The sequence below is a fragment of the Hypomesus transpacificus genome, chromosome 8, assembly GCF_021917145.1.
Source record: "Hypomesus transpacificus isolate Combined female chromosome 8, fHypTra1, whole genome shotgun sequence".
NCBI lineage: Eukaryota > Metazoa > Chordata > Actinopteri > Osmeriformes > Osmeridae > Hypomesus > Hypomesus transpacificus.
In genome coordinates, this window is record NC_061067.1 from 8,998,989 (window position 1) to 9,011,277 (window position 12,289).

The window sequence follows — 12,289 nt, forward strand, 5'->3', positions numbered from 1 at the left end:
GAATAGACCCAGGTCTTATCTCACCCAACAGACACGTATATCTGTTTATTTGCATGTATCCTTGATTCAACCTGGGAGGTCACACTGAGATTAGCTCAGTGATGCATTATTCTCTATCCTCGGTGACTACAACAAAGGTCAACACCATTTATCAAAACGAAACACTTACAATGTGTAATATAACTATAGCATTAAAGATAGCACAAAACAGCCAACATGTAATGGACATGCCCTTGACTTACTCAAATGACAGTCAACCATGGTGGTTTATATTATAGTCTAATCAATCTGAAATACATACATACAATTTAAACACATTTCAGTTATCACATTCCAAACCATTGGAAGAGGTAGAAAAATCATATTCCCAGTATATTATGTCTATTAAATAAATAGTAAATAGCTATTTTCCCTGATGACCTGCCTTAAAGACTACAGGGAATTCAGACCACCCTCTCTGAGACAGGAGGCTGTCAACACACTGCAGAGTTGAACCCCTCAGAGAAACCAAACGGCTCTGAACGAGTCCAAGAGCCTTTCATGAGATGTCCACAGGGAGGGCAGGGCCCCAACCACCCTCATTTCCTCTGCCCGAGGTTGACAAACAGATGGATGCCTTTGGACGCCCCCACCAACGCCATACTGCAGCTAAACGCTAACACGTTGACTGACGATTTAGAGGGCTCTTTCCAAATGAATAGGCTGATTGGAAGCTCACTCTGGTTGAGTTAAGCAGTGATGGGATAGTGTGAAGTAATTTCATACCAACCCATTGCCATGTATCTAAAACTCAGCCAGAAATAAAACATATTTCTTTGGTTTAGTGGAAGCTGCTCTAGGGACAGGAAACAAAATCCTATACATCAAAGCAGATCGGTTAAACACAAATTTGATTCAATCTAATGGCACTTCCAAAAGGAGAAAATAAAAAACATTGACAAAGCTGTCTTTGACTAAAAGCAGTCTTGCCTCAACATAGGAAAGAGACTGATTTTTTTTTTACCAGGTTTCAAATAACTGCAGGAGGCCATGTGGTAAAGTGTGACCATTAAATGAAAGGTAAGGCAGGTTCTAAAACCATTAGTCTCCACTGTGTTATTCTACTAAAGCCTTGAGTTAGTCCACACCTCACCTCACGAAATGTTAATGTTTTATGATGATGGGGTGATAATGGCTGTAACAGTTTGAGAAAACCTCTTAAAAAAGAATCGTTGTAACACGATAAAGGGGCTGTTGAAATGCCAGTCTGTACAAAGCCTTTGATCTGTGTTACGTGGTAATATACTCACCCTAAGTGGGGTTCCCGCAGAGTTCTGGTAGCTTCTACTGTGTTGTGGTTCCAACGTGTACTTGATGCCAAAGCCATTGAACTGGGTGGGTGGTGTGCTATGGAATCAGTGCCACCAACCTTGAATCCTAACTCTTTCCAGAAAACAAAGGTGTACTGTAGGATATTCATTAATAAGAGGGAAAAAAATTACTTTCAAAAGTGCCGATAAGTTCACGTTTGTGTGTGTTTACTTTGTTTTTCCCCCCCGAGACAAATACTGGATATTTTTTTACATCAGAACTAGTGAGAATTTTGCAGGTGAATGTCGATAACAAGATGCACATAGAAGCTTCAGTCAGGACAGAAGTGTCCTGGTGTCTCTGGGTTACAGGCTAATGCAACAATACAAGAAAAAGTTTCAGAACAGCAAGAGGTTTAACATTCCTTACTTTCACCAGACACGGCCACAACAAAAGAGTTGTCTGCAGCTAAGGACGGTCAGGGTTGTCATGGTTAGTTTCACATGACAGACTCCACGAGACAACAGCTGTCTCAACATCTAGGACAGCCTGAACAAAAATCTTATGACATTTTCAATAGCGCCCCTGACCACAAGGTCAACACACTGTCAACAAGACCAAATTAAACTTGCCAATCAATAAAAATTTATAGATATTTTTGCCAAAGTTTGCCTCTTGGTTTTTTATCTCAACTATATATGTGTGATGTTTTGAAAGTGTTCACAGCAAAATATATAGTAGTGGAAAGGGACATTAAAAGGAGAGGAACCAGCCATGCAGGAGAGAAGGAGAAAGGGAAGGGTTAATTTGCGGCTGGGGAAACCTGATGCTAATTAAGTCTTTGGAATGCAACATACTGACATTCTAGTCCAGAATCCCTCGGAGTTGGTCCGGAATGGAGTGAGAGAAAGAGAAGAGATGCATGCGCCTTGTGTTTTTATTGTTTGCTGACATCCCGAAAGGCCGATCTCATCAAATACCAGGTACAGTACACTACTTCGTTTTGTCCTGATTTAGATGTTATTTTGCTATGCAAAAACTGTTTAAAAAATACTGTTCCTCTGAAGTTGACAAGATCATTTGGGAGTTATGTAGAACAATGCCCGTTTCGTAAACTACAGGTCTTTTGACCAATGGTCATTCCATTTATTTAAAGTTTTTCTTTTACATTTTTAGAGGGACATAAACAAATGCAAAATGGGACTGTCCAGACCAGTGCTTTGGTTGTTTCTGTACTGTTTATCTCTGAATGACACTGTAAGAGCTGTCGCTGAGATTTGTCGAGGAACCCACTGCATCGGCTCAGACACCGGAGATCCCAGACCCTGCGTGGGGACTCATTGCCCGGGGGGGAGATCATCCAGACCGCCGCGACAATATAACCCTACAACTCAAGGCAGGTCAGCACACATAGTGCCCATTCATCATCAAGCCGACGTGAGCTCTCAGTTCAGAGCTGTTACTGACTACACGGTCGTTCATCCCCACCGTGTGCGCCACAGCGACAACACGAGGGAAAACGCAAGGATTCGGGCACCTGAAGTTCTATCTCCAGAATGTACAGGAGCGGAATGCGTTACTCCTCAGAGACAACTTCAAACCATTAACGATACCCGAGACTGTAAGGGGATCGAATGTAAATTGCCGTTGAGGATACGGCCAAAGCCCCGACCAAAGCCTTGTGTGGGAGAGGGATGTCTGGGTAGTTCTGAAGATGCCGCGGATGCTAGTCAGCCTTCTCTGGTCCATGTGCAGGACAGAGCCGCTCAATTTCTGGGAGAATTTCCGGAGTTTGGATATCCTGCGTCGGAACTTGGCGGCGCGCCTTTGGGAGTGCAGCTCACGTGTGATATTAAACCAGGTTAGTCAGTGGACTGTGATCATCCTGAGTCTCTTTATGCATTGTGTTAACAGTGGTTAGACTTGTAAAGTGAAGTTGACTGTCATTATATTTAAAGTGTAGTTGTCCTTCAATGATTTCTTGATGTGCATAATTCAATGGTTGCTACCAAATGTATTAATCATGAATTGTTGTATTATGGATCATTTAAGTCTTTGCTATTTAATAACTCACCATATCCAGAATAGCCTATTTTACACATACATGCCTATTTATGTGTAAAATAACATTTATAGATTTTAATAAGCAACAGAGAAATGTCAAGCCCAAAATCAATATCAGCATCTGCATTCAAGGCCGTAGGTTCTGAAATTTGAAAAAGAAATCTGGCAACCAACCTTCGAGAATATGTAAAATGTCTGATGTCAGTCCATACATGGGAATCCTTTTTTTTTACTGCCAAGATAGAGGCCCTTATGCCTTTAGATGCGGTGCCATCCAGTATTATCAAAAACCTAGAATTGTTTTAAACACAAAAAGATTATTTATAAATTAAATTAACCAATTTGTTTAGTTATAGTTTTTTGTTTTTACAATAACCTACTATCCCAACACCAACCCCAACAGTCATCCCGCTTGGCCCACATTCACTTCAATCTTAAAGTGGCCTCTTAAGTGTTGACATCTATTCCAGTTATATTACAAATCTCCACCTCCCAAAACTGTGACCCCTTTGCTTCCCTACCCATCAGGCGAGAACGAGGTGCCCTCAGAGGACGCCCTCATCCTCCACCTACAGCTGGCCAAGGGGCAGGAGAAGCTGGTGGAGGCCCTCCGCACCCAGCAGACCATCATCCGCGATCTGCAGCAGCAGCTAGCTGACCAGCAGGGGGCGCTACTGGCCCAGCAGCGCGAGATCCTGGAGCAGCAGAGGCGCATGTACGAGCAGATGGACGTGGTGAAGGCCCAGTACGGCCTCCTCTCAGACACGGTCAAACAGGTCTCCTTCCAAGGCCTACAGGGGGAGCTCCAGAGCTACTTTGAGAGCCACCTGGCGGGACTCCAAAGCCAGGCTAGGAGCCACCTGCAGAAGTCCTACGCCGTCCACAAAATGAATCTGGACGCTAAGGTGATGGACGTGGTTGGGGAACCCCATTTTCCTCAGCCACTCCTGGGTTGCACTGCCCCCTGTGGCTCGGAAGAGTACTGTGACTTCCAGAGGGATCCACCCCGGTGTGAGAAGTGCTCCATGTGTCCACCTGGGTTCTTCCTGGTATCCCAGTGCTCGCCCAACGCAGATCGAATATGTCAGGTAGCTAACATCTGATAATGAAATCTGCTTATCCGTCAATATCACTATTCAGTTTATTTGTATGAATAAATCATTAAAGAACAACAAAAAAACATTTGATTCACAGGACAGAGACGAATGCCTTGAATTGCCAAACATTTGTGGAGAGCGAGTGAAGTGCCTTAACACTCCAGGTAAGACCAATCAGAAAGATTCCTAGTTTTCCAAGAAATTCAGAGGCTTCTTGTCCCCTTTGACCTTTCCCTGTCTATTCCATCCCTGTAAATGTGTGCAGGAGGGTTCAGATGTCTGGGGCTCTCAGAGAGAGAAGCCGTCTCTGGAATCTGCGGCCACGACTACTTCTACAACCAGGAACTAGAAGAATGCCAGGCATGTTCTGACTGCGACGGAGGCCTCATGACCCTCCCCTGCACGGCCATCAGCGATGCCGTCTGCGGCCTCCTCCTCTCAGAGAACCGTCTCTCCCAGGCCTGGGGGGCTGCGGTGGGCCTTCCGGCCGCCACATCCCCCAGCAGCAACATCTTCACCGGCCTGCAGCTCAGCGTCCGCAGCAAGGACACGACCGACCTCCTGTCCAACCAGGCGGGCCGTCTGAACTTCCAGCAGCATGGCTTGGTGTGGCTGGACCATAACTTTGCCCTGAAGCACAGCTGCAGGAACTTCCTCCAGGTGGGCCTACGGCTCAACAGCAGCCTGGAGGAGGAGGGTCACGACCTCAGTGGGGTGCGGATAGAGCAGCCCGAGGGGAAGTTCTTCCAAGGGGTTAGCGTCAGCGGTGGCGCGGAGGTGGAGCCCAACCACACCCTCACGCTCGTCCTCAAGAGCCCAAACGAGCACTGTAACCAGAGCAAGGACGTCCACGGGTACGATCTCAATGGGATCTCCTTCAGCTTGCTCTGGCTGTCCCACGACACAGGGGCTGTAGCCATGACGGCGCAGATGTTGATGTCGGCCCACTACCAGACCAACTACCGCCCGGCATTCCGCATTTCCACCGTATCTGATCCCTACATGGTGGGGCTGGCCCACGACGGCCGCGGAGTCCGCTTCACAGAGCGCGGGGTGGTGAAGTTTGTCCTGCAGCAGGCACTGTACTCCATGGGCCACACCTGCGTCCGCGAGGGCTTCTCCCTGATCGCCTATGCCAACCGCAACGGGACCAACCAGGAGGTGATGCGCACTTTCAAGAGTGGCGTCAACTACAGGGACACGTCCATCACCCTGTCCGGGGCCGCAAGGGTTGACGGTGGAGACACACTCAGCTTTGAGATCACGTCCCCATCCCAGTGTAACATCCGCTACTTCGGGGACAGCACAGGGATCAGCATGCTCAGCGTGATCTGGGTCCCGTCGGCCGTATCCTCCGCTCTGACCGCCACTGTCTCCAGGAGCGGCCTGCCCTCCGGGGCAGTACGGAACAAACCCCTCTTCTTCCAGCAGGTGAGTTCGGACTCCAAGCAGATCGGTCTGGACCGCTCCGGAGAACCGCACAGCCGCAAGAACTTTGTGTTCCGGGACGCCGGAACGGCGAACGTTGCCCTCAACTTGAAACTGATCCACTCCTGCAACGTGGTGAAGCTGACCCTGCACCGGCAGGGCAGAGAGGGTCTGCAGGCGAGTCCTGTGGCTCAGCAGGTGTCCGGACACATGCCCGAAGGCAGCGAGTGGGGAAGCGTTGGCCTGAGGGCTTCTTTTGAGGTCCAGAACGGCACGTCCATCTACGTGACCCTGGACTGTGTTCGCGGGCGTGTCAACCAGATCACCCACGAGGGAGGCACTAATATATCCATCCTCTGGGTTGCTTTGTGATCCAAGACAAGCAACTCTCTGGTGCTGTTGTCACGGTGTTCGTTTTGTTTAATTTGCACAACTTGAAATTACAGTTGATCAAACTGTGCAAGTATTTCAGTAGTGAACAATTTGGAAACGTTTATTTTTTTTTTAATAAAAAATGTTAAGTATTTTTGATGAGAATCCAGTTATATGTAATATACAATTATCACACATAATCACTTTAAATACGTAAGTACTGCTTTTGCTCCAAGTACTTCGGCTGGTTGAGTAGTGACCAATTGTTCTTGAGACTGTGTGTGTAAGTGTGGGTGTGTGGATGGGATGGAATCCATTTGTGTTATATCTAATTCCCTCGAGTCCTGCACATGGATATGTACTGGTTCCCTTGTATGTTTGTGTATACTATAGTGTGTTTATGTATTCAAAGTTCAAAAAGCAGATATTTGAATTTATTTTGCTGATAACTTATTGAATTTTCTGTTAACAACAATAATACAGTAACTGTATTTCTGTATCAAAATATTACACAAAAAGAAAATGAATTGGTCAAAAAAAGTGAAAAAATATATATTTCTATGTATTCCAGTCAATGCATTTTGTTTAATATTTATTCATATAGTATACAGTATATAGCCACAAAAGACATGGCACTGTCTGGATATATTTTGTGATATGTGTATCTTTTGTTTATGCACATAATGGTTTGTTATTCTTCTCCTCTCAGTGCAGTCACCCTGTGAAAGTGGCCATGCATAGAGTTCCTAATTGCTTCTGTGTGAGTTCAAACAATTAGGAAAAATGAATGGTTACAGAGAGTTGGCAGCATAACAGTCACTGAAATCCTTGTGAAGTATTTTCACCATGCAAGTCCGATTTATTTTTCCCAAATTTACTGTAGAACAACGAGTGTTTTCATTTTTTTTCTACGCCAAATAAAATGCGCATCTATTTTATCAGTTGCAAACTCCTTTTCTCTTTTTCTGAATGCATTCATTTTTCAATGGCCTTTAGCTTGGTTATTTCTTTCAAGTCAAGCCGGTCTGACTTTTGACCAAATGCCAGTTGTGGATGGACATGTTGCTGGCTTTGTCACAGACAACTGTCATTATGTCATCATAGTAACAAATGCCTGTTATTTTCCACAGGCTTCATCTTAAAAACTTCAATACTACAAATGACTCATGCACCATACTAACCCTATCTAAAATCAAGTGATAGATGCCAAATAAGCTAATTAAATACTACCATACATCTTCAAATGTATCTTCCTGACAGCTAAGGGTTAACCATGTTCATACATTTTACACTGAGCTAGACAAGCCCTTTGTCTAAACATTGCTGAGTCTGATTCTGAGAGAAAACAGTGATTGTGAGAAATAAAAAGTGTCTGTCTGAGGCCAGAATTGAAAACAGGTGTTTGAATAGATGACTGTTCCAGATGTCTCAGAGTTGTAGATCAAGAGACCCACAGCACATGAGGAAAAATATCAAAGGCAGTCAGTGTGTGACTGTGGATGTAAGTATGAGGGTGAGTATGTGTGTGTGAGAGAGAGAGCTGGGATAGAAAGAGTGAGATAGGGAAAGACAGTGAGAAGGGGGAGGGAGTTTGTGCATGTACAATCAGCTACTATTCTGCTCCCACCACAATTCTTGAGGCAAGGAAGTGTATTTATATTTCAGTGACTTAAATCTTTGTGCTTGTTTTGACTTTTTAATCTTTGTGCTTGTGTTCTTAAAACCTCAAACACAAAGAGCCAGACAGCCACCTTGTCCATGTCAAATAGCACGATGAACAGCTCCTCTGAACACTTCAAAAGAGGCCTATGTGGAGTTGTTAAAAGCAATTTCCTTTTATTTAAATCCCCTAGGTGTTGACTGGTTAAATTACTATACTATTACTATAAGTAGTAGCAGTAGGGAAGCCTCACATTAAACCAAATTATTAGAGGTAACATCATCTACAGACACACTTGAACTAGTTGGTAATAGATACGACACAGTGATTTGTAATCTTAGAAAACCCACTCCCAACCCAATCCTGGCCCCTTTTTTACTCAAATGTTTACTTTAGAAAGGACAAAGCCATAGAAAGGCTTCATCTAAATCAAAAGCGTATGTGAAAACAAGTTCTCCCCCTCTTTTAATGTTAATCCATGAGGGGTGCTTAACTTCAATCTCAAAAAATCTCAAGCCACCATTTCCAAACAACCTCATTATGGTCCGTAACTGTATTATGACATCCTGTTACCTTGTTGTCTTGGTTGTAAATGGACGGTTGGCTTGGCCATCGTGATTCCTGTTCAAACATGTGAAAATGCGGTGTTAGTTTGGTAATATTATTGCTATCCATTAACAGAGATAATTGTCTACATCCATTAAAAGATCACTAGAATGAAGGGGAATGAAAAGCCGTGCCAAGTTACTTCTCAGAGTAGGGTCCTCTGCTGCACTGCCTCTTCTCAGTTAGTTGGCCGGGACACATTCCTTGTAGCCTCCCTGTTCGTGAACTTTTAAATTCATGTTCTGCAGCTCTGATAATTACTGCACCCACTCATCTGCTAACGAGAACTAATGGCTCACCAATTAACAAGCTATTACACTGTTATTGGGGAGGGAGGGTCGGTGTGCGTGTGTGTGTTTGAAAAGAGCAAGTAGCATGAGTGTAGCATTTTCTTACGTGGGTAGGTTGTGTGTGTCAGTCTGAATCAGTTTATTCTTGACCTCAAACCCTAGCCAATAAATGTTTAATGGGAGGTTTTCAGTGCCATGGTCACTACTTGCTTTTCACCCACCGTCCTCTGCACACCTCTATTACTCTCCACACCTCATACACCTCACCATTCGTCCACAAATTTCCCTCTCCATCTGTGCAGCTCTCTCTGTCGGTCTGGGTTCTCATTAGAGAGGTTAGTGATGCATGCCAGAATGGCCAAGCAGGTCAGCAACCACAAACACAGGGTGACTAGCTGTCCCTGTTGGCAAACCCAGACAAATACGCCAACAGTAAAACAATGCCTGCCTCTCCTCTTTGACAGTGGAGGTTCTAAACCATTTCAACTGGGGGGCCAAGCTGGGGCCAGTTGTACTGTTAGAGGGGCCAGTTACATTAAACACTATTGTTGTCATGTAGTTTTACTCACTGCATTGTAGGCAGGCCCACCCCAGAACCGCCCCTGCTCTTTGACTCTTCTTCTGCCTTTAGCGTGGAAACTTTGCATCAATCAGAGGATATATTCTAGGCCTATCACTGGAAACTTTCAAGACCTGAAAAGAAATAGTCATTATTTGTACTATCAGCACTTTGAACCCAAAGATTTGTTTTATTTGTAATAATTATGTTTGATATGCAATAGCTGAGAATTTCTGGCACTGGCCAGGGTTATGCATAATTAAACCCAATATGTGGCCAATTCTCTGATTACTAAGAATGCCACATTTGCTTGTTTTTCCTGTGACCTTTAAAGGTTTTCACATTGGAACTGATGACTAAAGTAAGGAGTAAGGACCTGTACGTGAAGGATTAAGGAGATATGCTTCTACAAATACATCTTAGAGAGAGTGTGTTTGTCTTCTTACAGAAGTGTTCAGAGAGTGTGTTTGTCTTCTTACAGAAGTGTTCAAAGTGCTGACAGCAGAGAACCCGTTTGTCTTAATATGAACGAGCGATTCCCCATGGCGTATATTTAAACGGTGCAGAGACACTCACTCGCTCGTGGCAGCTCCCTCGCGGACTCTTGAGGTTAATTGCTTTCTCCGCCAGTCGCTAACGGGATTATCTATCTGTGAACGCATCCATACAAATTACTCTGCCTACACTGCACAAGGGTGAGCTGAGATGACTGCATGGAGAACGAACTGCAACACAACATTCAAACAACACTCAACAAAAGCGAGTGCATTTGGATTGAGAGGTCAAAGAAGCAACATTTACTAGCTTTGACGGCAAGGGCACCCGTACTAGAAGAACACGGCAGCAAATATAGGCTACTGCATGTTTCATGACCCTGTAAAAACCTCAAAAAAATCATGTTTGAAAATATGGAATTTAATTTAGTATAACTTGAAAAAAACTATCTCGTATGCCTGCATGTCGTCCATTAATTGTATACAGCGGGACAAGTTATACCTTACTTCACAGAGAAAATAGTATCAAACGAATGTTGTGTCTAGAAGGCTGACATTTATACCAAGGAGATCTTGAATTATTGGCCCAAATATGTTACTAAAAGAACAAGAATAATACCAACAAACACAATAGGCTTCCTCTTGAGGAGGAATCCTAATAAAGAGGTGAAACTGGCCCCTCAACTGTGTTTGCCCTTCACCAGTGACCCCATTACCTTACCTTTCACTGGGCAGAGGTCAGATGAGCAGAGTTGTGGAGAGAATAAGTGACCAGAGATTAGGAGATGAAGCAGACTGGCTAGGTTGACATAAGGAGAGATGTACTGCTGCACACGTTTACTTATCCCGAAACACACATCTGGCTTACTTTACAAGACCTATACAGCAAGGCACACACACACACACATGCACAAACACACTCTTAAAACACAGTGCAGACACAGTCTCAGGGTACACATACACACACGCAACACACACACACACTCACACACTGATGTCAGATAAAAGCAGACTGGAGCACTGTATTTGTAGAGATGCTAGTCTATGATATATCCAATGCTAATCTTGCTGCTTTTTTGCATTCAGACAAAGGTTCCTTTGGATTTGACAACTTTGTGATGTAGGCCACATGCGAGGGGCATGTTTTAGACAGGAAACCAGGCCAAAGGCCAAAATCCTCTGCAGATACTTAAAAGCCTGCTCCTCCACTCACACATGAAGAACAGCGCTCTGGAGGAGGAAACGATACGTTTCCAGATAGCGTGTCAGGAATAAACACTAATGAAATGGACCAGGGCAACCATGTCATAACAACTGTCACACAGAGATTAGCTTTTTAGAAGAAGAACATCCATTGGTGTGAAGTAAAGATGCTCTACTGAGTCCCAGGGTAGTACTCATATCTAAATCAAAACAGCCATATGGTTTAGAGTGTGCTTTGCTCTGTGTGAAAATATCCTCGCATAGTTGTGGAGAATCATGGGTTGAGTCCAAGTACCTCTACAAACACAAGTTTATCCATCAATGTGTCGTCAGCGCCAACTGATAATGTGGTCTCCAAATGTTTACCATAAAGCATCAGTTACCTTCCAAGAAGCCGGCATCATACCAAGGCTTCCATCATTAAGTAAACAAACAGGCTTATAACCCATCTGTGGGCCAACACACTTCAGAAACAGATGGCAACATTTTCTCTGTGAGACTGCCTCTCTTTTCCTTTAAGAGGCGAGAGGGGTAGAGGAGGTGAACCATCTGGTAAACCTTCCAAGTTTGGGAGGGAAAGCTGTGCTTACAGTACACACGCTTTGAAATGTTCAACAACTTCAAATGATTTTGTTCAGTCCAAAATAGCATCAGATGAGTCACACCTTAATCAAAGAATAGATTTAAAATCATGCTGCATTGCTAAATGACCTAAATACCAATGTTTCAGTAGGAGTTGCATCAGGTTTAGATGGAGCTGATGTGGTTTCGTTCAGATCGTAATCGTTTGTGACGCAGCAGTGCCACCTAGAGAACAGATCTGAGCAGCATTCGTCTGTGGCAGATGAACATCTCCCGTTTCCCTGCATGGCTGAGATGTGAAACATGATATAAGGCTGCAGTAGAATAAATCCACATTCAGCCTAGAAAACAGTCCTCTTGAACTCACTTTAGGAGTTAAAAGGCACTGCGAGTGTGGATTGTTGGCTATATTGATATGTGAGGGGAATCTGGGGGGTTATGCAGAGGCAGCTCTTTGAGGACCTCTGCTAGACAAGTGCCATAGCTGACCCAGTGGGTTTATGTAACAATTGTACTCTGCTTATGTAACACTGCGTGTTTAAAAGTCCTCTAGGTCTAAACTTTGGGAAAGGATTTAAGTGCTTGCTGTTTACATGACGTTTAACAATTGCTTTTTAACAAACGATGATACAAAACTGAGAATG

General features: G+C 44.2%; 1 protein-coding gene across 1 annotated transcript; it reads left to right on the plus strand.

The window, feature by feature from the left end:
- The first annotated feature begins 2,122 nt into the window (after nucleotides 1–2,122).
- nell3 (NELL (neural EGFL like) family member 3) lies at nucleotides 2,123–7,189 on the plus strand. The gene is made up of 5 exons (XM_047024041.1): nucleotides 2,123–2,273; nucleotides 2,467–3,151; nucleotides 3,883–4,442; nucleotides 4,549–4,615; nucleotides 4,717–7,189. The coding sequence occupies exons 2-5, from the start codon at nucleotides 2,488–2,490 to the stop codon at nucleotides 6,249–6,251; spliced, it is 2,826 nt and encodes a 941-aa protein (XP_046879997.1). The 5' UTR covers nucleotides 2,123–2,273; nucleotides 2,467–2,487; the 3' UTR covers nucleotides 6,252–7,189.
- The last annotated feature ends 5,100 nt before the right edge of the window (nucleotides 7,190–12,289 follow it).

Excerpts from the sequence above, each read along its gene's own strand:
- nell3 (XM_047024041.1), top strand. The coding sequence starts at position 2,488 with ATGGGACTGTCCAGACCAGTGCTTTGGTTGTTTCTGTACTGTTTATCT. Across the intron at positions 4,443-4,548 it reads ACGCAGATCGAATATGTCAG|GACAGAGACGAATGCCTTGA; the intron begins GTAGCTAACATC and ends TTTGATTCACAG. Across the intron at positions 4,616-4,716 it reads GAAGTGCCTTAACACTCCAG|GAGGGTTCAGATGTCTGGGG; the intron begins GTAAGACCAATC and ends AAATGTGTGCAG.